The 27,899-nt window shown below is 41.7% G+C and overlaps 1 protein-coding gene across 1 annotated transcript; it reads left to right on the forward strand.

The window, feature by feature from the left end:
• Nucleotides 1-2,733: 2,733 nt before the first annotated feature.
• On the forward strand, nucleotides 2,734-26,448 carry ptpn9a (protein tyrosine phosphatase non-receptor type 9a). The gene is made up of 13 exons (XM_084365200.1): nucleotides 2,734-3,316; nucleotides 11,403-11,546; nucleotides 16,133-16,222; nucleotides 18,966-19,090; nucleotides 19,431-19,536; nucleotides 20,144-20,254; nucleotides 20,713-21,029; nucleotides 21,176-21,263; nucleotides 21,608-21,677; nucleotides 22,178-22,256; nucleotides 22,382-22,532; nucleotides 23,168-23,375; nucleotides 23,679-26,448. Exons 1-13 carry the CDS (start codon nucleotides 3,233-3,235, stop codon nucleotides 23,867-23,869), a joined length of 1,764 nt encoding a protein of 587 aa, XP_084221326.1. The 5' UTR covers nucleotides 2,734-3,232; the 3' UTR covers nucleotides 23,870-26,448.
• The last annotated feature ends 1,451 nt before the right edge of the window (nucleotides 26,449-27,899 follow it).

The raw sequence follows: 27,899 nt of genomic DNA on the forward strand, positions 1-27,899 counted from the left end.
ACACTGGACTTTTGATTCCTTTTCTTACGTTTTATTTGAACTTCAATGAGTGTGAGCAGAAGTGCTCAGTGTAAGAGGACGTGACCTCCTCGTCCTCATTAGTAACAGCATGGCTGAGTCCAACATGTGTTTCAAATCCAGTAAAATCTGATTTTCATGCAGCCTTTTCGTCACTTTTACGTCACTTTAGAATAATTATATGAGGCCTAGACTTGCTGATGTTGAACCAGAGGTATCTGCCCACTGTGTTTTACAAAATCTTGAAGAAAACTGTTTTTGTTTTCTTTTTTTTTTTTTTTGGAAACTGTGAATAACTTTATCTTCCTCTCCAGCTTTTACCAACCGGTCTGAAGGGTTAAATCATCCATCTCTTAAACATTTGATGCACTCGATTTTTTTTCTTCTTCTCTGAGTTGACATGACGTAGGCAGTCCTCTGGCTTTACCAATCACATTTTCCCAAATGACATGATGTCAGCTGGTTTGACAGGAAGTCTATTGTTGTCCACTCCCTTTTCCCTTTGGTTTTCAAGTCAGACTTTCTCACGCCTCATTATTTACAGTTCGCCTATTGTGGGGTCTGGTTATTTGTGGGAAAAGAAATAGACACAGCATGTGAACGTACCTTTAATTTCCGACCTTTCCTTACCAAAACACTTGAAGTCAGAGAAAGGGATAGCCTAAGTGTCTTTATCTCCAGGTATAATAAGAAATCTATGATGTGAAAGTTAACACAGCCTTGAGAAATTCAATGCGGTCCATGTTATACATAAGAATACTTTTAAAGCCTCATTAAAAACGCATCAAGGTATGAATTAAAGGCCATCAATAGTCTGGCAGGAAATGCAATCTCCTGCCTGCACTTGAACTAACCTCCCTGCTGAAAGATATCTGCAGGCTATAATATTCCTGTCGAGACCTGCCTTGTGTTTGTGGGTCATATTACAGTGACTTTATCGTGCTGTCGGGTATTTTCTGTTTCCTATGATGTCATGCAATTCCTGTAAACTGTACCGGGTAAGAATGTAGCCAGGGGGATGCATGAGTCGAGAGTTTCACTAATTAAATTGCTATTCTTGCAACAGACTATTACGGGAGGACCTATTAGTTATTTCCTCTCACTTTATTTCATGCATCAGTAATGTGCAGTGATACTGTAGTTTGGAGATTGCTGTTGTGATGAAGACTAATAGCGAACACAAAGATGTACACAGATAAGAATGTTTCAGATATAGGCTACAGTGACATATAAGCAATATATTAAAGGAATGGTTCACACAGAAAAGAAAATTCAGTCATTATCAACTCGATTCCCCCATGCCGATGAAAAGTCGGGTTGAAAAGTTTTGTAGTTTGTAGTTTGTAGTGTTGCAGCATTCTCCTACACAACTAAAGTGGATGGGGACTTGTTTTAAAAAGTTATAAAACAACTGAAAAAAAGATCATTGGCTCCGTACAGCTCATCCGGTGTAAGCCAAGTCCCTGGAAGCCCCGAGATCCCAAATTGATTTTAAAAGATATTATTATTATTTACACCGTCTTCACTGTAGCTGCTGAGCTAAAAGCGTTAGCATGCACAATGTCTGGAGTGGGTGCACGAACACTTTATTATAGCAAAGTATAAATACTGTGAAAGTATCAATACACAAGCCACAGAGAAAGGCACACACAGCATGTTTTCAGAAACTGTGCCTTTAAACGAATCATCAGGACTTCCATAGAGTTGTGATGTCACAACTATACAGTCACCGCCCCCAGCAGCGCTGTGGTTGCATAAATACTGTCAGAGCTGATGCATAGATTTATACAGAAGAGCTAGGAACCAGATGGAAAGTTGGCATCCATTCAAACTGCTGAGAATTGCTAACCTAGCGCATACGCCCAAGAAGTTTTCAAGCTTCTGCATTTACTTCTTGGTTATGTGGCCCACTAAATAGAGCAGTAGAGTTTACCCTGCTGGCCCGGCCCACGAGGTCCTGCACAGCCTCAGCCAGACTTTATAATGTGATGACATCACAGGGACGTTTTACAAATGTTAAAACTCCATGGATCAAAAATTCATAATAGAAAGAGTCATAATGAACCTCGCTTACAGTTCTTGGTTTTCTGGCCGCATGGGGAATTTTTTCGCTGCAATGCCGTGAGTGGCCACCAGGCCAGATCGGAAGCAAAGCTGAGCAGATGCAGCAAAATGGTGGGTGGTGCCTGCTCAGGCCTGTGAGAGCTGACCAATCAGAGCAGACTGGGGCGTTTCTAGAGGGGAGCCTTAAAGAGACATGCACTAAAACAGAGCGCTCACAGGGGGTGAATGGAGGTGCACAGTGGAGATTATGAGAAAAACAATGTGCTTTTTGAACATTAAAGCACGTAAACATTTTCTAGTCGACGTCCAAAATAAAAAGTACGAACCTGAAAACGAGCATAATATGGGACCTTTAAATTAAAATGACAAACATCCCAGTGAAAAAGCAAAACACATTTTGAGTAAAAGGAGAGTTGAGTTTAATAAGAGTGAGTTATTATGTTGGTCAGGCTCACACTGAGTCTAGTTTTCCTCCTCGTGCCTCAAGACGCAAACTGACACTCAAAATGGTGATTTTCCTGTTTGGTTTCCTATTTTTATGAATGAAGGCGGAGGTCGTGGGCTCCTGTCATGTTCCGCTCTCAACCACCAGGGGGTAGAGCGACATGCAGAAAGAATAGCCTCCAATCTCTCTCACTGTTCAGGGCTGTGTGTGTGTGTGTGTGTGTATGTGTGTGTATGTGTGTCTCCACAACATAAAGGCGACGTTCAGGGCGAAAAACTTGCAATTCATGGCATGGAGGAGTCCGCGGGCAGCCGCAGCCCTGCGATCTGTGCTCGCTGAGGTGGATGAGGAGCAGATCATGGTCTGAAGACACTTCTCATCGAGCCTTCCGAAGCACAGCCTCGTCTAGCTGCTCGAGCCGAGAGCTGTCCTCATTTTTCCCCCCTCCTGCTCCCCTGTCTTCTTTTTCGCGTGAAATCTGACCCAACATCCGCGGGTTTTCTCGTCTAGCTCGGATGGCAGATTGAAGCGACTCAAACATTATCCAGAGAGAGAGAGGGGGGGACCAGAAAGGAAAAGAAAGAGACATTCAGGCTCATACTGCAGCGTTTCAGATGCCTTCAACTTTGAGCCACAGGGACAACCCCTAACCTCTGTTTTTACACGAGGGACAGACGCACAGACATCTCCGTCATCTTCCACTTCATGAGAAGGACTCGTCTCGGTTACAAGCTGATCGGAGACTACGCGGGGACCATGGCAGCTACTTTATCGGCGGATGAAGAACAGGTAGGCCTAACGAGCTTTTACTGCTTCTTCCTTTCTGTGTCACATCGCCCTGAACGCTCCAGCCTCGGCCCCACCTGGAGGTACTTTGGCCCTGTGCGTTGCGTGTGAGCGCACCGAGGCGAGCGGCGGCGGCGGCGCTGCGCAATGGATCCGTTGCGAAATGGTCTCGAAAAGCGGAGCGGAAATATTGTATCGATTTCTGGCGCTTTATTGCTCCGGTTGCATCACTGCCAGTTCCTCTCCAGCGGCTCGGCTCAAGTGTTGCGAAACAGGCCGAGTTCGCCTCCATCAGCCCCCCCAGCAGATGTAAAATACCCATGTCGGCTTTTTTGGAGTTGATTCGTGGGTACAGACCGTGATATGACACCGGGGGAAGAGCCGGAGACGCTGTCTGGCTTCCACATTTGGCCCATTCAGGAATGTATACAGTAGAAACTTGGCTTGCTGGTGATGTGGCTGTGAAAAACTTAACATCCAAGTATGTTTATGAGGCATTCGTTCACACGTTTACGCCAATATCAAGGATAGGGAGTGCATTTTAAAGGAGCACTATGTAGTTTTGGAGGAATTTTGATATGTACAATTTTAATGAGGTGAGGCTGAAAACATGATTTTTGCATTAAAAAAAAATCTATAAGTAGATTAATCGTTGCAGCTCCGATCATTAAATATTCTATATTTGTCGATAGGCTTTACAAAGTCGCTTGTTAGTTCGGTACATCTTGCTTAAACTAAATACTGCTTTAGTTTCAGCTGGGTGTACCTATTAAAATGGCAAACAAGGCTGCAACTAACCATTACTTTCATTGTCGATTAATCTGTCGATCATTTTCTCAATTAATCAATTGGTTGCTGGGTAAATGGCTTAAAAATGTCGATCAGTCCTGTATTGTTCTGTCCACCACCCAGAGACCTTCAGTTCACTGCGACAGACGAGCACAGAAACCAGAAAACATTCACATTGTAGAAGCTGGAATCAGAACTATGACTTGAACAATTACTCAAACCGATTTAAAAGGTTGTCAAAGTAGTCAATAGCTGACAACTGGTCGATTTAATCATGGCACCACTACAGGCAACCAAGTGTAAATGATAGCATTTATCTTGGTTTGAAGTTTAAATGTTGCCAGTCAAACCTATCGTGGCATAAACGTTACCAGACCGTAAGAAAATCTAACCTGAGCAGAGCAGATAGACTTTTACACATTGTTCATTTTGCTCTGTACACAGAACAAGTTACTGTGGGAGAAAAACAGGCAGTTTTCACTGGTTAGATTCTGAATCCATGTATGATTTAGTTTCTAGTCTTCTTCTTCAGTGCAGGTCAGGCTCGTGCCTTCTCTTCCCGCTGACTCCTCTCATCATCTGGCCAGCAGAAAGCCTTATCTGGCTACTCCATTTCCTGTGTGAGCCAGGGCCCCCGCTAGGGTACCGGACGCCCTCATTACATCCACAGCCTTGTGGGGGGTGTTTGGGTGGATTGTGTGTTTTGTTTGTGTGTGTGCGTGTGTGTGTGTGTGTGTGTGTGTGTGTGTGTGTGTGTGTGTGGCAGGGTGGCTCTCTCGGGAGCGTACACGGGTGTAGTGGAACTTCATTCTAAAGGCAGCTGTTAAAAGCATTTCCACTAGACTCGGGGGAAGGGGGAGTTTATGAGTTACAGAGAGTGTGTGTGTGTGTGTGTGTGTGTGTGTGTGTGTGTGTCTATCATGTGCTTTAGAGAAAATGTGTGTGTGTGTTGAGTCTACTCCCAGGAAGCAGTGTAGTGAGAGAAATTGGGGAATAAAGAGAGTGACGTTATTGACTTCCTGTTTTGGTATCGACCCGTGCCAAATGGAACTCGCTGAAGTGAAGTGAAGCCGCTTGGCAACAACAGTCCTATATTTGTAAATAGATTAGCATCGCATCTGTAATCAAGTAGATACTGGAAAAGACAATGTCTGGGGCAGCCATGACTCGTCTTAAAACATCATAATGAAGAAATGCATCGGCCCTGTCTGTGGGATCATGGCGTAATTATAATGCGCAGTCACCCTCCACGACTTCCCATAACCCTTCAAATGAATGTCTTTTAGCTGAGACATTAATACAGTCACCATGTACAGCGTGACTCCGTATGGCTGGAATGTGAATATAATAGACAGCATGTCAATCCTGAGACATTAATGACCAATTCTTGTAACAAAGCATCATGATGGTAGTTGGTAACTAATAAAAACACATCAAGTGGTATGCCAGTAAGCCAGCATGTGAAAAAAAACATCACCCTGACATTGATGCATCCAAATGAAATGCAGTTATGAACCAGAATGGCACTCAGTAGAGTGCATACCTCCACCAAGGCCCAACAGTCCTCTTTTATAGTCACTCACAGATTCCAGATACTTCAATACGTCTGATATTTTTCATCAAGATACATGCATTATTCTCTCAGAAATTAAAGAGAGTAAAGAAAAACGGCCTATCTCGCAGTGTTAAAAAAAGTGAGAAAAAATTCCGGGACCCTTTATCCGGAGCAGAACCAAAAGTTAATGGGGTCTATTCTGGGCCGAGACCCATCCTCCATCCAGGTTTTGTTGAAATCTGTTCAGTAGTTTTTGTGTAATCCAGTTGACAAACCAACCGACCAACAAATGGACACAGGTGAAAACATAACTTCTTTGGACGGTCTATAGAGTTGTATCAGTGGTCGGAAATACGGATAAAATTTGTGAATTTCCCCGGGAAGTGATCAATTAGATCTTACCATAAAAGCATCTATTACAGTAAAGGTAGTTTTTTTAAAACTGTTTGTGGCTAATTCATTGATAAAAATATTCATATTCAGTCATGTTCAGCTGACACAGCTGTTACTGTATTAGGCTTTGGTTTTTGCATTTAACTCCTGAAACACTTTGCATTTTTGTATATTTGCAACGAAAACACATTCTGCAGTGTGCAACATTGCACAGTGAACAAAATAATAAAAACCATCATCAACATGTGTGGTCATGGTTAGCAGCATGAAGCTGGAAGGATTCAACAGTGTGGGCAGCTGTTGCATAAAAAGCCTGAATAGAAGATGGTGGGATGAGGCTCAGCACGAAGGTTGTAGGTGGAACAGTTTCTGAAATGGAAATGGATGAAAGCACAAATATGATTAAGAAAGATGACCCTTTGATTAGCCAGGGTTAACATTTGTAATTGAGTTATCATTCTCCTGAAATATTGAATAAGTGAGGGTGAACAGCCCACAAGACTGTAGTCGACTAAAGTAGTCTAAAATACTGCCTGTGATGGTAAAATTAATCCTGTTCAGCTGTTGCCTTCAAGCAAAAGTGCTGAACGTTGATGGTTCCAGCTTCTCAAATGTGAAGATTTGTGGCTTTTTCTTGTCGTCTATTTCATTAGATTTAACATCTTTGGGTTCTGGACTTTTGATTGTACAGAAAAAAGGCCTTATGAAGTCATCACTTTGATCCTTTCCTCTATTTTCTGATGTTTTATTTGAGAAAGTAGAGGCTGGTTATACACACATCTCATACAGTAGGTGCAAAACTGGGTCCAAACTGCCCTGAATAATAAACATCCAGAACATTCAAAAACACCTTCATATATACAAATACACAAGGCACCACAGAAATACAAAGCCTTTATATCAAAACATCAAATGTAAATGTTTGAATGTTTGAAGCTGGAAAGGTGGCAGAGTCCGCCAAATATAAACATAGTAAAACAGTGTGAAATTGTGTTGTCCTTAAAGGTCAGTTTGTTCATTCAGTCATGAAAACAATGAGAGTTTGTTTATTTACTTTGTTTAAGCATAAAAAAACTCAAATTAATGAAGATCTTTCCTTTCTGATAAAAATGTCTGCACAAAACTACATAGTGCACCTTTAAACGATGATCTCACTTTCGTTAACGAGTAAATAAATGAATACGGGAATGATTTCAGATGCAGCCCCCGTATCCCTGTTGGAGCAATTTTTCTCCAATTCAATAGTTTTTCCTTGTAGTAGCAAGTTTTCTGGGACAGGGTCAACATATTTGGACCTGTGGACTTGATTTAAGAAGTATTTGGCAAAGAACCAAGCACAACTTCATCCACTAACTCTCTGCAAAGCAGGTTCCAGCCACAGTGAACCTAATCAATTAGTTATCGACGGTCCCTGTCAACACCACCGATGAAAAACCCCTGACAGCAAACAGGATTACATAATGTCAGAAACCATTTGTTTACAGTGTCCGCACCAGTATTTCAGAACAAACCGAGGATGTAAAGTCAACAGAACCAGTAAAGAATAAAAAAAAAGAATAGTTGCGATCAGAGATGGCCTCTTTCTGACCTCTGTCTATTTAGATTCTTGTCAGGCAGTATGACCCAGAATGAAGCGTTTTAAAATCTGTTATCAAGAACTTTAAGGAAAAACTCTTCCTCCATATCAGAGCTGGAGCGAGCCAAGCAAATATTTATGCATCCTCCAGGAATTGAATAAGTCACTCCTCCACAGTGAGTCTTCCAATGCAGTCTGGTGTGCTATCATGAAAACAAACCGGTTCATCCTCAAATTCCACTCTGGCGGATATGGCCCCTAGTGCAGAAAAACCAAACAAGACCGGCTTCTCCAGGAACAGAGGGTCACTGCCTGGAGTTGGCAGGCTCTCCTTAAAAGGCTAAGAGAGAAAGAGCAGCTGTCAGAACAGTGAAATCTTGGAAACCCGAGTGTACCTGACAGCAATCTGACAGGAAGTTGTCTTTGGCCAACAGCGAAGGATTAAGGCTTCGCAGTGCAACAACAAAGAGCAGACGGCTCACGTTCAGTGGGACTGGTGGACTTTTTATTAGAAAGCAGGACCAGAAAAGTTGATTATTCTTTCGGTAAAGTCCAAAATTACTTATAATATTATGATATATTCTCAAAATATGCATTTTTACCCCCAGAAGTAATCCTTGGTAATCTTTTCACTCAAAACATTTTCTGTCCATCTGGTTTAGTAAGCTGACAGTTTGATTCTGCAGCAGTTAAGCTTGAACCAACTTGAACTGAACCCACATTTAGAGGACAGAAGATTTAAGTCAGCCACTCATCAATCTTCTCAGGCCCTGAGCCATCATCTTCTTTGTGATTCCCAACCAGATCAATGGCTCCATTAACTGCACACCCACCTAGCTCCGAAGACTTGAAAAGAACGACAGTGAGTTCACCCAGTGACCCAATGGAAGTCAGATGAAAGGGAGAGAAGAAACTACCCAAAAACATGTTTAAATAACACTTCTCATTTGTCTTCTTCGGTGAATGGCGCTGGCTCAGCTGCAGGGCCATCATGGAACATTTAGGTCATGTGGTCAGAGGTTGCCTGGGTCCAGACCTTTCAAGTCATATGTTCAATGGTATTCTCTGCCGGGGGATGTGGATGACCTCCCTTGATCTTTCTCTTGCCGTCTACAACGATTTAGACCCTCTCCGAGTCAATGCTGTGACTAGTTCTGGTCTGGTGTTCACATACAGATGATGTCAGAATGCTGTATCTGCTGAAGACCATGACGTGGTTAAAAACACTGGAAAGCTTACAAATACTGTTCCCTAAAGTAAATAATGACCTTCCTTCCTTCCTTTAAACTAAGCATAGTTGTAGCCTACTTGACTAAAAATAGACACCTAGTTAGATATTAAAGTACTGCGAGCTTTCTCGTTGGGCCATTGAAACGCCCTGTAGATTAAATACCAGACTTAGAATAGCCTATGAATTTCTCCATTGGCACCTTTTTAAAACACAATATTGCATTAAAGACAGAGTTGTTTCTTGGCACAAGCTCATCATCCACCATGCTGGAAGTTCGGAAACAAGTGCCAGGACATTAAATACCCACAACTCAAATATGTCATTGTAGGAGCAAAGCGTGTAGATCATAGGTCTGAAATATTCACGAGTCAACTGAAAAAGGCAATATTTTATGCCAGTATTGTTAAATCAGCTCAGAATGATCAGAGATCCGTTCTCTACTTCGCTGAAAAGCTCAGAAGTCTGAAGAACGCCCCTCCACATTTCTCCCCATGAGAATCGGATATGAAACGACGTCAGCCCTGTCAGGTGCAATCATCCCTCATCCCTTGCATGTTAAGGCATCTGAACAGAGCAGAAGCTGCAGGCCCTCCTGTCTGTGAAAGCACTGGCTTTCCTGAGGGGAGACAGTGGCATCCTGTCTTTAGGCTCAGCGCTCGTCAGTGATCGTTTTGTATTCCTAAAGAGCCGTGGACTCCCAGAACTTGACTTCCTGTCTCCCTCGCCTGCCCCTCCGCTGCTGTGGCTCGGCAGAGAAGCGGAACCCTGTGTTTAAAGTGTGAGCTTTCACTGCCTCCTCTGTCGCCTTTTGACGATTCACTGGGTGCTGACTCGCTAACTCTGCGGGTGCGGAGGGTGGTGGGGGTGGGTTCCTGAGGGAGAGTATAATAAGAGCAGAGGGGACAGGAAGCCTCTGAAAGACTGCTGGCTACATGCATAAGTTATTCACAGCATGGGGACAAGGCCTTTATGGTCAACACAATTTCCAAATTACAAGTGCAGTGTATGATATGAATTTGATCAGTAACATTATGTTCGATTTAAAAAGTGTCAGCTAGCAAACTTTTCTTTAATTAACTTAACTTTACCCTTACAGTTTCTAATTTTGGCCACCGCAGGTAGCTGTTTTCATAGTGAAAGCTATATAAACTGAGTGTATGCTTACTTTACGCTACGAAATGGCAGACACAGTTAGCTACTTGCTGGTGAACAAAGAGGTATATTTAGTGGCTGAAGAGCCCGATTTGGTGAGTTGGTGGAGACCAAAACAGAGCTTAAAGAAGAGTGAAAATTGGATTATGTTCACCAGGTGGCCAGAAACGGAGCCTAAATGAATGCTAATGTTGTTTTATATCTGCAGGAAACTTCACCAACACTGGTATTTTTTTTTACTTACAAATATTAGGTTTCTGCTGCCTCCATATTGCAAAAAATCTGCTAGACTTAAAGCTGGTGTTTGTAGAAACATTGTAGAAACTAGCAAGGAAAAGCTAAATTGTGAAAGCTTACTGCCCTGTAGCTCTCACTAGCCAACTGGGAGATGTGTCAGGCTCAGACGCTAACTGTATCCAACTATCTCGTAATCATAATGAACGTAAACAATGAACATGGCTATTGTTAGCACTCACCACTGTCCAGTTATTGCCACACAGTCATCAGTAATGTTTTGCTCTCCTGAGGCTGCAGCCAGATTTCACAAGAAACTCATTAGCATCTTCATCCTGACACGTGAAAGCTTTACCATCACAGGGTTTAATGGCCAATTAATCATCGTCGTCCAGGTGAAGAGGAACAGAAAGCCAGCATTGTGTTCTGAAAACAAATCAAACCTACAACCCCATTAATTTCATTGCCACCTGTGTCATCCTTTCAGCAAACATAATTGATGTTGTTGCCAATGAAGAACTGCTTTATTAGCTGATGCCTCAGCACTTGATAGCTGCATGCTACTTGCTTTACTGCCAACTACGATTAACAGTCTCAGGATGATGCCCTGTCATTACTGCAGCTTCAAGTCATAACCACCAGTCCAGCAGGATTCCATCTTCTCCCCCTCTCTCGATCTTTCACTCACTTTGTTCACTCTAAACTGGAAGTTTTCTCTTATTGAACAAAACTTCCATTTACATGTGTCACTCCTTGTTCATTTCAGCTCAACCATTCACTGGATATTTTTTTTTTTTGTCCCTTCATGGCTTCCAGAAAGTGCCCAAACTTTCCCCAAGATAGCTGCGGTTAACACACGAGATGAACCAGCAAAACTGGGAAATAACTTGTGTGAAACCCATCGTTATGGATGGCTGCACAAATTACAGTTCACACATTGTGAGCGAGGCTCCGCTCATCCTTCAGACTATACAACAGCATATGAAACGCCATCATAGACGTCTCACCAGGCCATAAAATTATCAAATATTCTGCGAGGCTTTAGATAGCACTTCCTCTGAGGATGTATCGAGTTTAAAGCCCAGTTTCACTTCCTTCCTGTTTGACCCTTTCGATTATGTGAGTACAAAGTTTGTGACCACATCTGTGTCGGTTTCAGGCTACCAGGCAGTTTCTGGAGGAAATCAACAAGTGGACCAGTCAGCATGGAGTGTCGCCATTGTCCAGGGAATTGGCCGTCAAGTTCCTCATGGCTCGCAAGTTTGACGTCCTCCGGGCCATCGAGCTCTTCCACAGCTACAGGGTAAAAAGACTTAAGACGCATGGAGTTTGTGCACTACGCATGTGGGTGTTGGATTTTGCTACTGATATTTCATTTTTAATGTCAGCATAGTCATTAGCTGACCAAGTGGGCAGCTCGCACTATTATCACTTTATAAACCCCTACGGACTGCACACTAGGTCACAATATTTAGTCGAGCAAATTTTGGTAATTATAAATATGCAAATGTGTCCATCTTTGAGAACATTAGGCCTCGTTCTCAAACTCTAAATCATTCCCACCGGGTCGACACTGGAAGTTGGAGCTTTTAATGAGACAGTTCAAATTAATAACCGAGTAAAATCTGCTTCTTGTGAAGCCTGGGTATCTTTAGCATTTTGACAACAATGCAGTACTTGAGTGCAAAACACTTTTTTTTAGCACCTTAGTTTCGGATATATAAACATTTTAAATCTGTTTTTGTCATTTGATAAAATGTGCAGAAATCAGTGCATCATTGTTAAAAGCTTGTGAGAGAAGTGTTCAGATAGTGTAGTTGTTTGAGGTAATATTAACCTCTTTATATACTGTTGGGTTGTTTAATCTACAGCAATGAATCATATTCTATAAAATAATCCGATGTTTGGAGGACACAGTCCTTGTGAGAGCCACATATCTCTAAAAGGTCAACTCTGCACCAGCTCAGAAAAACAGCCTGTTTTCAGTTAGGTGACGATGCATTTTCCAGCTAATCCAAGAAGGTTTTTAAATAGTTTATCTAGCTCAAGAAGTAGGAGAATTTTCTCAACCCATAAAAAACACTTCAAAATCACCAAATTTGGAGGTTCATGGTCTCAACTGGACAAAGAGTGAATGGAAAATTCCCGTAACTAAAGCTAGGGTCAAGTAAGCAGTATCTCAAATTTGTACTGCACTTGAGTCAAAGTACTTAGTTACGTTCCACCACTGAAGAACTTGATGCAAGAAAAGTGAACTTGATCAAAGAGTAAGTAAACAAGCCTAAACATTCACAATAGTCGATGTTACCAACACTTTTCTGGTTGTACTCTTTGTTTATGTTAAGATTTGATACTCAGCTCTGTAAGACTAAAATAGTGAATATTACAAAGCCAGAATACATAACTGTGTCACTGTGCAAAAAGGTGTTGTTTATCTAAGACTTCTACCTTTTTTCTTTTTCATAAGTGGGTCAAGGCAGGGAGGCCTCAGGGACAGTGATGCTCGAGGCAGAAGCTCTGGTTTCTGTCCACAGATTCCACCAAAGCTAACAAGCACCCAAAACCTGCTTGCTTTGATATCTTTGACCTATCAGAGAGCCAGAAGAGGCAAACTCATCTCAGCTATAACTCGGGTTATTTTGGTGAAAACATAGTTTCCAGTTTTCTGGAAACACATAACTCATCAGTGTACACATTTTCTGTTTCAATGTTATCAAACTAATCTACACCCACAGTGGAACAGTCTCTCTGCTTTGTTTTTCTTGCTTATCACACTAAAAGTTAGTCATTATTTCCACAACTTGTTGTAAAATAGGAGCCTCTTGTTTGGACGATTGTGACACGTAACTGCAGTCTACTATCTTTCAAATTATTTCAGATGAACAGAGATAGCTGGTGACATATTACAAAGGACAATGACTAAAATCAAGACGGCATATGATGTTACATCCTACAATCCTCATTATATCCGCTGCATTTGGCATTTAAAATCTATTTGCACCAAAAGAATAGCAGTCGAACGACACAGAGGCCGACCCAGAGGTAGAAAGGTAGATGTCATGGAGACACACTTCACTACACCCACAGCACAGTAACACGAGGCCTTTTCATTGAATACATGTCTTCAGAAGCCAAGTAAGAGATTGCTGGAACAGATGCACCAAAACCCTGGAGCCAGACACACACACACACACACACACACACACACACTGAATTAAACACTGGGAGGGGATGTCTCAAGAAGCAGCATGCAGGCTTATTCAGCCTCCCAGAGAGCTCAGAGCTTATCACGAAATAAGTGTTCATTGGTTGGTACAGCTGAGGTTATGAGTTATGAGGTCAGACTAAATGAGGAACATGAAGTTTCACAGCCTTCTTACAAAACAAAATTAAACAATGATAGATTCAATTATTTCTAATATATGGCTGATAAGAGTTGAGATGTGGATGCTCTGTACATTAGCTACATTAGTTTTGGCATCTTGATGCTTTCTTTGAAGAACTGGAGCTGCTCAAACATTAAGCAACATTCTTGAACATTGTTCTTCTCCTTTTTTGTTTCCTGTTTGTTTGTTTGATTGTTTGTTAGGCTTTCAGCCACCTCCCTTTGGAGAACAGAGAATTGAAACCATTTTTAAAACGTGCATTAGAGTTTATCTATAGCAGCCAGCTGTACATCTGCAGTAGAGTCCAAAAGTCTGAGGCCGTTAGTTGAAATACTTGTATTTTGCGTTACTTTTTTCATTACAAATGATAATATAAGCCTAATAATTTGATTGAACAGTTTAATTTAATTTCGGTATATCATAGTATTTGGTACGTCCCACTTTTGCTTTAATGACAGCATGTACTCGAGCTGGCATGGACTCCACAAGATTGTACTAATTGAACCACATTGAACATTTATGGGAGCACTTGAAGACTGAGAAAGCAAAGCATTTTGTGACATAACAAGAAGCTTTATGGAGCACTGTCGAATCATGCTGGGATAACATGAGTCATCAAGTTTCACAGATACTTGCGGAGTCCATGCCAGCTTGAGTACATACTGTCATTTAACAAAAGGGGAACAAACAAAATAGATATTCTGAAATGTATGGACATTTTTTGAAGTTGTTAAGCTTATATCATAATTTGTAATAAAATAAATAGTATTATATTTGAAACAAATGCAAAATAGAAGCATTTTGACTTGTGGTGTGGTATTTTGTAATTTCCTCCTTTTGCTTTAATGACAGCATGCACTCGAGCTGGCATGGACTCCACAAGACTGTGTAACTCTGTCATGTCATGCTGGGATAACATGAGTCACGGCAAAGCCTCTCGTGATGTCACAGACAGCCTGGCTTTCTCAGTCATCAAGTGCCCCCATTAACGTTCACTTGGGTTGAGGTCAAGTGACTGTGGAGTCAGCGAGTTCTGTACAAGCTTGTGGAGTCCATGCCAGCTCGAGTGTATGCTGTCATTAAAGCAAAAGGGGAACATGCGGACTACTTAGATACTCTGAAATTCATGGACATTTTTCAAAGATTCGACTTTTCACTCAACCTCTACGATAATTTGTAATGGAGAAACTAGTATTACAAAGTATTTTGACTATTTTGTGGTCTCAGACTTTTGGACCCTACTGGACCTTGAGAGGCCACCTGATTGTGCACCACAGCTGAGACCCAGATAGGTGCAGTCTGAGGACTCACTGAGGACAGATTATAATCAAATGTAGCAGAAAAAAGATGTCTGTTCCCTAAATATCACAGAAATAGCAGTCGGTGACCTTGGTGATATTATTACCATCAAACCGGAAAACGATGATCAAGATGAAGCCTCGAGGGCAGGGCCTGCAGGTCTCATTTACTTTATGATCTCAAAATAACATCTAGATAATAACATAATCAAGACCTTCTCCTGCGAGTCATTTCATAACTACCCGGGAGTTGAGGATAATGTCTCATTTTCTCCCTAAATGGTCTACGCTGCTCTAAATTGCAAAATGGGATTTATCTGCTCAGATCTGCTCCGGTTTATCCACTGCAGCTAACGGAAAGTTCCCAGACGTCTCGCACAGACTCTATAATGACCTGAATAGCTTCAAGACGTGGCAGGATTTTACCACCTACCTTTAGAGCAAAGTCGCTTCAATCACCAAGGTGGGTTCTTATTTCTCCAATGAATAGTTGGCCTGCATAAACGCGACTCATTTATGAAAGCCTTGAATTTGACTTTGAAAAGGATTAGTCTCCCCTGCCACGCCACAGTTCATTTAACTCGGTTTAGTGCTGTGTCAGCACCAAGAACAGAGGCTGGGTACAAGTAATTTGTCAGAACAAACTAAGGAGGAAAGTTTCCAGTGAGGTGCTTGTTTGGTGGTGGGGGACCTGCAAACAGGCCAAGCTGGCATTCAAAGTGAGGTGGTTAGTCGTGTAAGCAGGGCCTGGCATGAAAAATCTGTGTTTTGTTTTGTAGTTAGCATTAGCCCTGGGGTAGCCGATTAGCTCAATGCCACAGTCAAGTGCAAAAGTCTTTATGAAAACCAAGCCCTCACCTGTTTTGGGTTTCATGACACCTCCAGGGAGGTCAGGGTCATCCTATATTTAGGGTGAGGTTTGTTTAATCACAGTTAAGAGCTCATATTGTTTTAAAGAAAGAAATAGTAAATCCAACAACATCCTCCTCCCCATGTTTGGCCCTGAAAATGAGTTCAAGAAACTCCCACACAGCCTCAAGGGGGGGAGAAGAGGAATGGAAACCTTGCAGAGAGGGGATCCTCCTGGCAGGAAAGGGGGGCGTGTAACTCTCCATTGTTCACAGAGAGGAATTCACCTCAGAGTTGACAGCCTGTTATAGTCACTCCACAGCCCGACTTCACCTGCTGTGATCTGTTTTCTGCAGGAAACACGTCTTAAAGAAGGAATCGTCAGACTTCAGCCTCAGGAAGAACCTCTGCGCTCGGAGCTGCTCAGTGGGAAGTTCACTGTGTTGGTAAGAGTCTCCTATAAATCTACTTAACATTTGGCGGCCCCTAAAGATATAACATGTAACACTTTCACAATAGATGTCCAGACCAGGGGAGGCCAAAATGGGGTCTGGTGGCCGGCCTGATGAGCGAAAATCTTTGAAATAACTATAATATAAGTCGGTTTATGCCATTTGATTTGTTTTAGGTAAATATGTAGGATCCTTTTAAATGTATTAATTATTTTTCATAATCTGAGCATGGCGGGCAGAGTGACCCTTTAGTTTTAGTTTGTGCCCTAAAAGGCACAGTGTTTGGGCATTCATCGCATATTTCGTTGAGTAGTGTTCTTAAAATGTCCCAAACGTTTCCATCAATGTTCAAACCCAGAAAAATCAGTAGCTGTGCGTTTAATTTGGTCGTCTGCAGTTATAACTTGCGACATATGACAGATGATACGTCGGAAGGTGAGGAAGGAAGCTGGCAGTGTGACTGAACATAATGTGAATAAAACTTTCCTCGTCCGAGAAGCTTTCTGTCTGAGTTATGTCAGATAGCTTTTCATCAGCGGCGGCGGTTGTTTGACAATGAAGAAAATAACTCCCATGATCCCACACTACTCCACGACATCATCGAACTGTGTCTTTTTGTTATCATTGTTTTGATGGGGGAGACCACAAGCAGAAATGACATGCTATGCTTTTTAAAAGTCTAGTCTGATGTCATATTACAGAGCAATTACAGAATAAGGAAGGCAAATAATAAACAAATGAGATTAAAAGACCAAAGTCAACTGAATTAATCCTATTAATCTGTGTATCCAAAGCCTGATATACTTCCTTTGTTCTCCGTTGCTGTCCAGAATCTTCAGAAAACACAACAAACATGACAGATTATATGCCAACTAGAGAGCCAGAATGCACTATTTACTCCTGTTTGAGTAACATTTGCTACAAACTACAGTGCCCAGCTCTTTTAGGAACCCACTGAGCCTTTCTTAAAACTGACACTGTACACTTGTGACCTGTTTTAAAGATTTACGCCGCAGGCATGGTGGGACAGGCATTGTTGGTTTTGGTATTTCTACCGTTTCAGCTTACTATCCCTTATTCAGCTGTTGATCCTCAGCTTTTATGTGAAATGTTTGTTGTAAAACGCTGCTTCTGTGATTGTGGATTTAGTACAATTCAGTCTTTTCTGAGCGATGGACGATGTAGTTCTGTGCTGATAAACGTTCCCTGTTTAACATGTTGCAGTCGTCTTGCTTTGGATGCGTTTCCTTTTCCCCTCGAGTTAAATATAGCTTCTTCTGGACCTGTCAGGGAAGCAGCCTGCTTTGTGGATCAATAAATTACACTTCAGAGAACTTGTTAATGTAATGAGCTCATCGTTTATTCACAAAAAGTTTTAGGGAACAAAGTCTAAAAGCAAGCTCTCTTAATGAAGAGTTAAAGGTCCTTTTTGGGTGCAAGTTATTGACAGACTGATGTGCCATGTGGATATCCTGTGCCAGATAAATTTAGCCTTTTGTCAGCCAAATCACAACCGTAAATGATGCCCCCCCCCCCACTTTCAGCACACACCCACACAAACACACTCTCCTGCGCTTCCCCTCTTCCTTCCCCATTGACGTGCCACAGTGGCATTGATGCTGCACATCCTCTTGTCTGACGTCGGAGTTCTCCAGCCTCAGCAGCGGGCTTCATATCCTGTCTGAGGTATTTTTAGCCCCTTTGCCCGAGAACACAGGCTTATTTGCTTACAAAGGGCTGTGTCGTTGTGTGTTTGGTCTGTGGCTTCATTCAAGTGAAGAGCCTGCAGTTGCTTTGACACCAGCAGCCTTCAAACTGATCAGGTTTGACATGAAATATATGTTCCCTGCCCGTCTCAGGAAGCAAAAAAGAGCCGTAAGACCCGCAGCATCATTTTTTGACAAGAATTGTTCCTCCTGTTGAATTGTCGACAGCCCTTTTTGGCACCGTGCCAGCAAACCAGCACATGAACTGAAGTGCCCCCCTGTGGTCATTGTTCATCCTTCATTTTTTATTTTCCTGAACAGCTTCCATTTGGCTGCCTCGTTGTCACACTTTAAACTCAAGTCAAGTGGTTAAAAGTACCACATGACTTCTTCGAAAAACACGTCTCCTTCTGGTAACATTTTCTTCATAGAATTCATGCATTTAAAGAGAAATTGGGTCATAGTTACTGGGAAAGGAGAAACGGTGAAGAAAGATTAAACCTTCAGAATACAAAGAAAACATTTTTTTTCCCCCCGTTTTACCAGAAATGTGATGCATTGCACAAGAGCTGCAATGATTAGCAGATGAGTCGATTAATTTCCTATTGTTTCTATAATTGATTAAATCGTTTCAATTTTAAAGCAAAAATGTTAATACATTTTCTGGGTCCAGCCTCTTAAATATAAGGAATTGCTGCTTTCTTTGTCAGTTATGATGGTAAATGAAAAGTCTTTGAGTTTTTTGAGACTGTTGGCTGGACAAAAGAAGCAATTTGAAGACGTGACTGAAGCTCTGGGAAATTGTGATGAGCATTTTTCGAGTTTTTTTGACATTTTATTGACGAAACGATTAATCGATTATGAAAATAATTGTTAGTCGCAGCCCTAACAGCCTCCTTTCTCAGGGATTTAACCCACTGCTGATATTGTCAGCAGTTCTGTACAGGGAGTTTGAGCTGGAAGTGAAAAGCATGTCAATTTGTAACACCAACTTGAATGCTGGTATAACCGGTTAGTTTTGTGTATTTCAGAGTGTACGGGACCCATCAGGGGCCTCCATCGCCTTGTATACTGCCAAGCTTCATCACCCAAACAAGACAGGCAACCACGTGGTGCTGCAGGCCCTCTTCTACCTCCTGGATCGGGCGGTGGAAAGGTGAGGACAGAGGGTTTTTGTAGCCTGAATATAAAAGAAATTGAAATAAAATAGCTATCTGTTATCTGATCGATACTTGGCAGCCATGTCTTTCTAGAATATTAAATCCTCCTTTAGCATTGGAGTCAGAAACTTGCTTAAAATATTCTCCAAGTAGTTTTTAATGAGGGAGTCCTAAACATCCGTGGCAAGTTGGCAACTATGCTGTATTTGAAGTGTTCCTGTATTTCAAAATGTTGTCTATATCCTGTGTTGCTGCATACGTTAGCTGTAACCTGACCTGTTTGTTAAGAATAACCAAAACATTAACACACAGGCCTTAACTTCTGTTCGCCCACAGCTTTGAGACCCAGAGGAATGGCTTGGTGTTCATCTATGACATGGCGGGCTCCAACTACACAAACTTTGAGCTGGACCTGAGCAAGAAGATCCTGAACCTGCTCAAGGTTGGAATTACAGACACGTTAAATGTTTTTACACATGCACAGTTAATGCCAAACAAAGAAAACAAGATTAATGCTGCTGAGAAACGGTGTAGTATTCACAGGGTTTGACCTACCTACTTATTAACTCCTCTCCAGGACCAGGTTAATACATAACTGTGGAGTTATGTCCTTATATCCTGAGGAAGCAGATTGATTAAAACTATCTATGTTTGTTTTCAAGGACTAATTAACTAAAAGGGGGTGAGCTTACGTGAAACCACTGGCCACGTTGTATTTTGAGGATCCCCTTTTACCTCAAACCAAACAAACTGGCACATGATTGTCTAAATCTTGACTTTCAAAGAAGAGTGAAACAAATTATAGGACCTGCAATTACCAAGGGAGGTTCTGTGAAGTCTGGTCTGCTTTTTTGAAGCACATGAACAAAAAGAAACTGTTCTGTTTGCTTCGTCAACTGTTCCTCACTCGATGTGATGTGTTGATCTGCAGCGCATTTGTCTGTTTCTGTGGTAGAAAACTTGAATTACGAAAAAGGATGAAACATATTCTGTTGATGTGTAATGAAAATTGTGGTCTGTTCTAAGTTGTGCTGTCCTCTCTCCACCAGGGGGCGTTCCCTGCCAGGCTGAAGAAGGTGCTGATTGTCGGGGCTCCTGTTTGGTTTCGAGTGCCCTACAATCTGCTCAGCCTCCTTCTCAAGGAGAAGCTCAGAGAGAGGGTAAATCCAGGAGCTTGTTGCTCATCTTCTAACACTTGCACTTATCAAGAGTTCTGAAAAAGTCTGTCTAGTTTATCTGGAGTGGTATACAATGAGTGAGAAGGCAATTCAGAGCCATTGATTGTTGTAAGTGATCATTTGATAGGGTGAGTGTCTCTAACCGCTAATCTACGCTGCTGCCTCATGTGTCCCCCGGATGTTCACTGAGGTCAATCACACTTCCACATTACTGTCCCTGAAGAATTTCATTAGTATGGATTTCTGTAGAGACAAAGTCACCTGTTTGCTTTCTGTAAATTTTTACAAGAGTATTAATGCAATCAAGAATAAACTAACAAATACTCTTTGACATAAAAATATTAGTAAGTATTCACATCTTAGATACGTGTTGAGCACAGGTATTCACCTGAAATTTACCCATATTGGCTCCTGTCGTCCCCTTTCTCTTCCAATTCCAGGTCCAGATGGTGAAAATGGCCGAGCTGCGCCAACACCTCCCCAGAGACTGTCTCCCCCAGCACCTCGGAGGCCTGCTGCCACTGGAAACGTACAGCTGGAACCAGCAGCTACTGGCGGGCCAGAACGGCCGTGTGGACCCAGTGGACGAGCTGGTGGGCATCCCAGTGGAAGATGCTTCCATTCATGTCCCCGGACCCGAGTCGATGCGCCCACAGGAGCTGCTGACACACCTCGGGAGGCTCCAGCGCACAGGCATCCATCTAGAGTATGAGGAGCTCCGCAAAGAACCGCCGCCTGGAACCTTTCACTGTGCACAGTGAGTTTACAGCAGCAGACATGCAGTATATATCAGAAATGATTCAAATCTGGGACATCAGGCTTAATACTAGTAGATTGTCATTTTGAAGTATTGGATACAAGAGTCGAGTGTCATCGGTAATTTTTTCTCTTATGTGTCTACAGATCAGTCTACAATCAGGAGAAGAATCGCTATGGAGATGTGCTGTGCCTTGATCAAACAAGAGTTCGTTTGAAAGCCAGAAGGAACGAGGTTGGTGCTTTTTAAAATATTACATGTGTCATTAATATCAAAAGAAAAAGACGGCCAGTTCCATTCATGGTCACTCTCAGCTGCCAAGGCTGCACACTGCCAGTACTCCAGCTTCACAAGCGAGCTGGTAAATGTCCAGCCAGGGAGAGTTTAATCAAAGGATTTTCAACCTGTTGTTTTTTATTATTTAACACCCCGTCAGCCCCATGTAGACAACTGAGACAATCTCATTCATATCTTAGCACGCTTCACTTTGAGTGATTTCTTGAACTGGCATGATGATACACTTCAGATTTTGAAAGGGTTCCTGCCATCTTTATGACAAAGTTTCATTGTTCCCACAGAGATCAGACTACATCAATGCGAGCTTCATGGACGGCTACAAACAGAGGAATGCATACATTGGTACTCAAGGTACGACAACTGCCAGATATCTTTAGATAATGCTCTTTGGATGGTTCTCTGGAAACCTCAATATTCATTTGTGTGTATAGATGGATACACAGATGGTTACGTGAATAGTTTGGCAAGAAAATCAGTAATTTAGGAAATGTATCCAATTTAATTTGTAATCATAAGGCTCAAAAGGTAAACACAGGTGTGGGTTTGGGTTTCCTGAAACCTGTCGATCCGCACGATATTCAAAGAAGGACTATTTAATGGTCATAAGTAATGGACCAAGTACCGAACCTTGTGGTACACCATCATTTATGAACATTCGGAGATTATCTGTGAAACATAGCAGAACATAAACCATGAGTGTGGGTCCATAAATGCCAGTATCTTCTAAGTACTGTTTTTACTGAAGATATCAAGGGTGAACTTTTCAGTCTGACAGAAGAAGCTGGTGGATGTACAAGTGCTTGAAGGTACATACTACAATATTGACTGATGTCTCTTGTTGAACTGTGTAGGACCACTGGAAAAGACCTACAGTGACTTCTGGAGAATGGTGTGGGAACAAAACGTGCTCGTTATCGTCATGACAACCAGGTAATTTCAGTAATTTTTTGTGAAAATCATTCATTCTTGTTTGTTGAGTGAAAAAGGGCGCCTTCATGTGATTGGTAAGGATTGGAACTGTGACCTAAATATATTGAATCGTCTCTGTGCTGCAGGACAGATGAGGGCAGCCGGAGGAAGTGTGGACAGTACTGGCCTCTGGAGGAAGGGGGGCAGGAGGTCTATGGCCATATGGCAGTGGTTAACCAAAGGGTTGATCACCACACCCACTACAACCACACCACCCTCGAACTGCACAACACTGAGGTACAGAGATGGACCACTGAGAGAATATGTGGGGAGGTTTTTCATACAGCAGCAATATTCAGTTTGTCAACAAACAACGTGGGGAAAATAGTCAAAGATAGTTTCAGTGGAAGTTGCTCCAGTGAGATCTGTTTTCCTCTCTTTATCTGGGTCAGATGGAAGCAGGATAAGTAATGTAGCCCAGACGTCCTTCTCCTCCAGGAACCCTGCTGGAACTACTTCTTGACTTCATGGTGTCTTGTCATCACCATGAAGTTGCCAGGAATCCAGCAAAGACGTCAGGAAGTCCTCGCTTAAAGCCAAGAAATAGTTCTAGCACATAACTCTCTATGAAACTACAATGTTTACCTTTCTGCGTACAGCGTTAATTAGTACAAGTTAGAGGTGCCATTTGGTGTGATTTCTTTAAATTAGCACAGAGCCAAGCTAGCCGATTCCCCTTGTTTCCAGTTTTTACCTTATGCTTAGCTAAGTTAAGTTAATGGTGCGTTCATGTGTTGTCGGAATTATCAAAAAAACATCTTTCTGACGGGAAAATCACTATCAAGCTGACTTTTTAAGGACAAAGCAACTAAAAGTGGCAACCAATGTAAAACAAGCTTGAAACTAAACTAAATATTTTTGTATCCATTCAGACATGTGAACAGAGACAAGTGAGTCACTTCCAGTACCTCAGCTGGCCTGACTACGGCGTTCCCACCTCAGCAGTGACTCTCATTGACTTCCTGGGAGCTGTGAAGAGGCAACAGAGGAAAATGGTGAAGGCTTTGGGACCTCAGTGGACAGGCCACCCACTGGGACCCCCAATGGTGGTCCACTGCAGTGCAGGGATCGGGAGAACAGGTGAGGTCCTGAGATTGTATTTTTCCACAAGCTTGACGTATGATTATTGGCATTATGTCTTCATCTACGGATTGTTTTGAGACTTTTAAAAAAAAAGCTGCATATTTCACTTTAAAAAGTTTAACACCTAGTTTTGAAATCCTACCATGAGCTTCGATGACTAGGGAATATGGTAAACACAGAGATGAGGAGATCATAAAGCCTTACACAAAAAGCCTTCATTTTAAGATGAACATTTGTGCTTCATTGTAAAAAATCCTTTCTTTTTTAAGTATCACTGCTAACGAGCCCTGTTGTCGGCAGGTACCTTCTGTGCCCTGGACATCTGTCTGTCCCAGCTACAGGACGTAGGCTCACTAAATGTGTGCCAGACGGTGCGACGCATGAGGACACAGAGGGCCTTCAGCATTCAAACCCCGGACCAGTACTACTTCTGCTACAATGCCATTTTGGAGCACGCCCAACGGCAGGGCCTGCTCCCGACCAATCAGTGAGCTTCAGCCCTGACTTCCCAAACCAGTCCATGAACCCTGAGATCTCCGCAGTCAATCTGTAAACCCCGAGCTGTGTTGTGTGACCAATTAGTGAGCCCAGGAAAGTTAAACTTCCTCACAGAAGTGGTCTTTCGAAACTATGCCATTCTCCATGTGCAAGACAGGACAGTGACAAGAAAAGCCTTGAGTGTTGACATTAAGATGTTTCAACGTGATAACATTCTAGCTTCCAACAATGTGACATTTAGTTTCTGTCGCTGAACATATCTCGTAAAGTATGCAGCAGCGAGAACAAACTGCTCTTGTGTTGTGCAGTTTTGTGGCTCTGTGGTCAGGCACATTGGGCGAAGTGATTGAGATCATTTTCATTTACCTTTTTTTTTTGTTTATCTGCCACTTTAAATTAATTGTTAAGGGGAACTTAAAGGAGTATTTCACCCCAAAATAAAAGTTCTGTCAGTATCTACTCATCCCTTATTGGTTAAAACTCCACTTAAAGGTGCAATATGGAAGAATTTTGGAATTTTTAGCATGCTAACCAGCTAGCCCTGGCCCACTCGGGTTCAAAGCTCGTGTTAGCTGTGTTAACACCAACATGCCTGGACGGCTAGCCGCACGGCTAACTGAGCTAACTAGCTAACGGCAGCTACAGTTGGCAGTAATTAACAGTTACTCAGGCGATATGCTGCCCAGTATTTGTTATGAGTATGAATTCAACGAGTGGCCATTTCATTGATATTGCACCATTAAGCTTGTAATACTGCATAACAACTAATTTAATTTTAAACTGCATTTCAGTCAAATCTAATCAGTCTAATCAAATCCTGTGCACGTACGGACGGATATCTAGGTCAGATGCACGAAGTAAGCATTAAGTTAATTTTGAAAAGAGCTGAAATGGAAGTACAATGGTAAACTTTTATGCTTTTTTGCATTTATTGGAGTTTCAAGTAACATTATGAAAGAAACTGACTCAATTTTAGTTTTGGGGTGAAATGATCCTTTTAACTACTTGAAACAATTTTTATTCCAAACAGCAAGCTTGATCTCCACATTCACGCAACAGTAATAGGTTGAACTTTACTGGTAATTTTTTTAGGTAAGTTGGGTAAGTTTTTACACCTCCTGTGTGCAGGAAATACTGTGGTCACTGTAGTGCGTTTTCAGCATACGGTATGGGTCACGCGTAGATGGTACGAGCTAGTTCTGCATAGTCTCAGGAGTGTCGTACTGAACACAAAGAGGTGAAACTTTCCAAACATATCGCCAAAAAAAACAAATCAGTGAAGAAGTGTTTTGCCAGGAGGTTGCATGATTCGTTCTCCTCTGCCCCAGTAAATACCCCTGAACGGCAGGAAAGAGGAAGCAAAGCACATCCAAAATGATCAGGTTGTACACTCCCCTCTCTGTGATCACTCATTAAATCGCTGTCCATGTGAATTCATTTTTAGTTTTTTAGTTTTATTTTGTTTTCCTAAATGTATTCACTGAACCCCAGACCTTCCATCTCTCCTGAATATTTTAGATTTCCTGACTCACAGTACAGATAGTGATCGGTGTCTGGCCGCCTTTGCTCACTAGCAGTGCCATCATGCTTTAGCGAATGTGGGAATGTATTGCTCAGTGCCCACACACATGCACACGCACACATTTAGAGCAGTCTAAAGTGACTATGCCAACTGAAACGTACGTCTGTGTACATCTGTGGAAGTCATCAGTTAAGACCTCATGAGTAGTGCAATACTTTTGTTTCTTTTTTTAATTTTTTTTTTTTTACATAAATCATGTCTTAGCACTTTTAAATAATTATTCCCGTTGTGATCTGAGATAAGACTTCATTGCGATATGATGGGATGACATAAAAACTTAATAGTAATTCTGTAGGTCTACATGTGATGCTGGGATAACTCGATTGTTAAATTTAGTAATGCTTAAATATAAAACATTTAGCAACGTTTTGGACTTACTGTAAACATCTGCATAGAGCTTTACTGAGACAAATCGAGAGGATTTTACGGGGGAACCACAAATTAAAGACAGAGTAGCTGAAGAAGCATGCACAAATCTGTGCCTACACCCAATTAAGTCCTTCTTGGGCACTTGAGAGTCAGAAATTTTGTCTGAATTATATTTTCATTATTGTTGTTTCTTTAAGTTCTACAGACTGTGGTTGTAATCCGTGCTTTCATCTGGTCCCAGTATCTTGCCATTATTATAGAGTACATGTACAAAAACTGAGTGTCTGTGTCATACGTTGCATTATGTTGTTGCTGGGTGAAAAAAAAAAGTGTTCTTTACTACAGAATTCATATTGAATTTGCTTGTAGTGAAGCATTTTTAAGTCTGCCATCCTCATGCACTCTCATTTTTTCATTAGAATTATTTTTCCTTTCAATGATGGACGCAAAATGTGCCCTATTTTATTTTTCTATTGTATTCAACAACTGTTTTCATACGATTACCCAGGATATACAGTTATCTACATTAATTTTATATTTGTTTTATTATAACCTATTACTTTATCATTCGTATGACTATTGAATCAAGCTATACTGTATTAAATACAAACTGTCAACATAAACATTTGTTAAGTGTTTGCGTGTTTTTAATGACATACTGCCCTGATTTTAATTGTAATGTTTCCAATCAAGAGTTTGTTGATCGCGGTATTTTTAGTTAGTCTTTGGTCGTACACTTAAAGGTGCAGTATGTAATAACTGGCCATCTGGCAATTCATACTCCAAACAAATATACTACTACAGTGACCGCTGTAGCTGCCGCTAATCAGCTCAGTTAGCCACGCAGCTAGTGTTACAGACTGGTTGGTCTTGTTTACATCACTAGCTAAGAAGTTTTGGCAGGGGCTAGCTGGTTAGCATGCTAGCTTCTGTTGATATCTCTGCAACACAATACACTGACGTCTTTGGCCCAGTAGCCAGGATAAAATGTGACATTTTACATTTCTCCAAAACACAGATACATTTGAGTTTGTTTGTGCCATGCTATATGTGTCACATACATTTCTATAATACGTTCACATTACATGTATATGAGATGACTTTCATGTAGGTAGGTGGGGCATTACAGCAAGGTGAAAGAAGCTGCCAAACCAGAGAGCACTGTTTGAGCTGTCATATCGACATTTGTAAACATGAAACCATGGACATTTTTGACGAGGCGTTTAGACAGTTTCCAGCCATCCAGTGGGGGCAGACCCAGGTAAGCCAAAATATAGTTGTTTCTCAAACAAATCCAAGTGGGGTTTTTTGCCTAACCAGGTCATAATCACAGTGTTGTCACAACATAAAATTGAACATTGAACCTGAAGAAACGTAAAGTAAAACGTAAAGTTCAACTCATCTGTGGCCTGCAGGAACATACATTCCCAACATTTATTCTGGTGATTCGGTTCATTATCCATATCAGCCAGATCAGCATAGCGTATATGAGACAATGGATTTCAACCTTTCAACACATCCTACACCGAATGTTTCCTAAACCAATTTTAACTCTCATTACAAGGCTAGGAAATGGTTACCAGTCATTTCAGCTGACAGCTAAAGGTCATAAACATCATTTTTCTCCTAAAATACAGATTTGGTGGTTGCAGTCCCACTCCTTAAACTGCTACAAATACAGTGAACTTAGCGAGACTGTGGGGTTCACCGCCACATCAAACGGTGTGAACAGTAAGCAGCAGCGATGAGAAGGGAATACCCACAAAATGATGTGTACTCCCAGTGTGTTGAAACACTGCACCCGTGAAGCATGCTGGGAGTGTGGGTATCTCTCTCTCTCTCTCAACAATGCTTATTTTTGGGTGTGGTATGACGTCCTCAGGGCAAATTATTGCTCTCTATATTGCAGCAGTAAAGCTGACTGAGAGAAAGATTCAGTGTGTGCATATTTCTTCCATTTAATATTGCTCTCCCTTTACCCTGAAGCTGAGTAAATGTTTTTTTGGCAAGTAGACACTTTTTCTTCTCCCTCTTTAGCAACTCGCTTTTATGTTTTTATCTAAAGGTATCAT

This window comes from Pagrus pagrus (genome assembly GCF_965226575.1).
Source record: "Pagrus pagrus genome assembly, chromosome: 10".
NCBI lineage: Eukaryota > Metazoa > Chordata > Actinopteri > Spariformes > Sparidae > Pagrus > Pagrus pagrus.

Bases quoted from the DNA above. Each gene is read 5' to 3' on its own strand.
- ptpn9a (XM_084365200.1), top strand. From the start codon at position 3,233: ATGAGAAGGACTCGTCTCGGTTACAAGCTGATCGGAGACTACGCGGGG. The intron at 19,537-20,143 runs GTTGGAATTACA...TCTCTCCACCAG, and splicing joins AGATCCTGAACCTGCTCAAG to GGGGCGTTCCCTGCCAGGCT. The intron at 22,257-22,381 runs GTAATTTCAGTA...TCTGTGCTGCAG, and splicing joins GTTATCGTCATGACAACCAG to GACAGATGAGGGCAGCCGGA.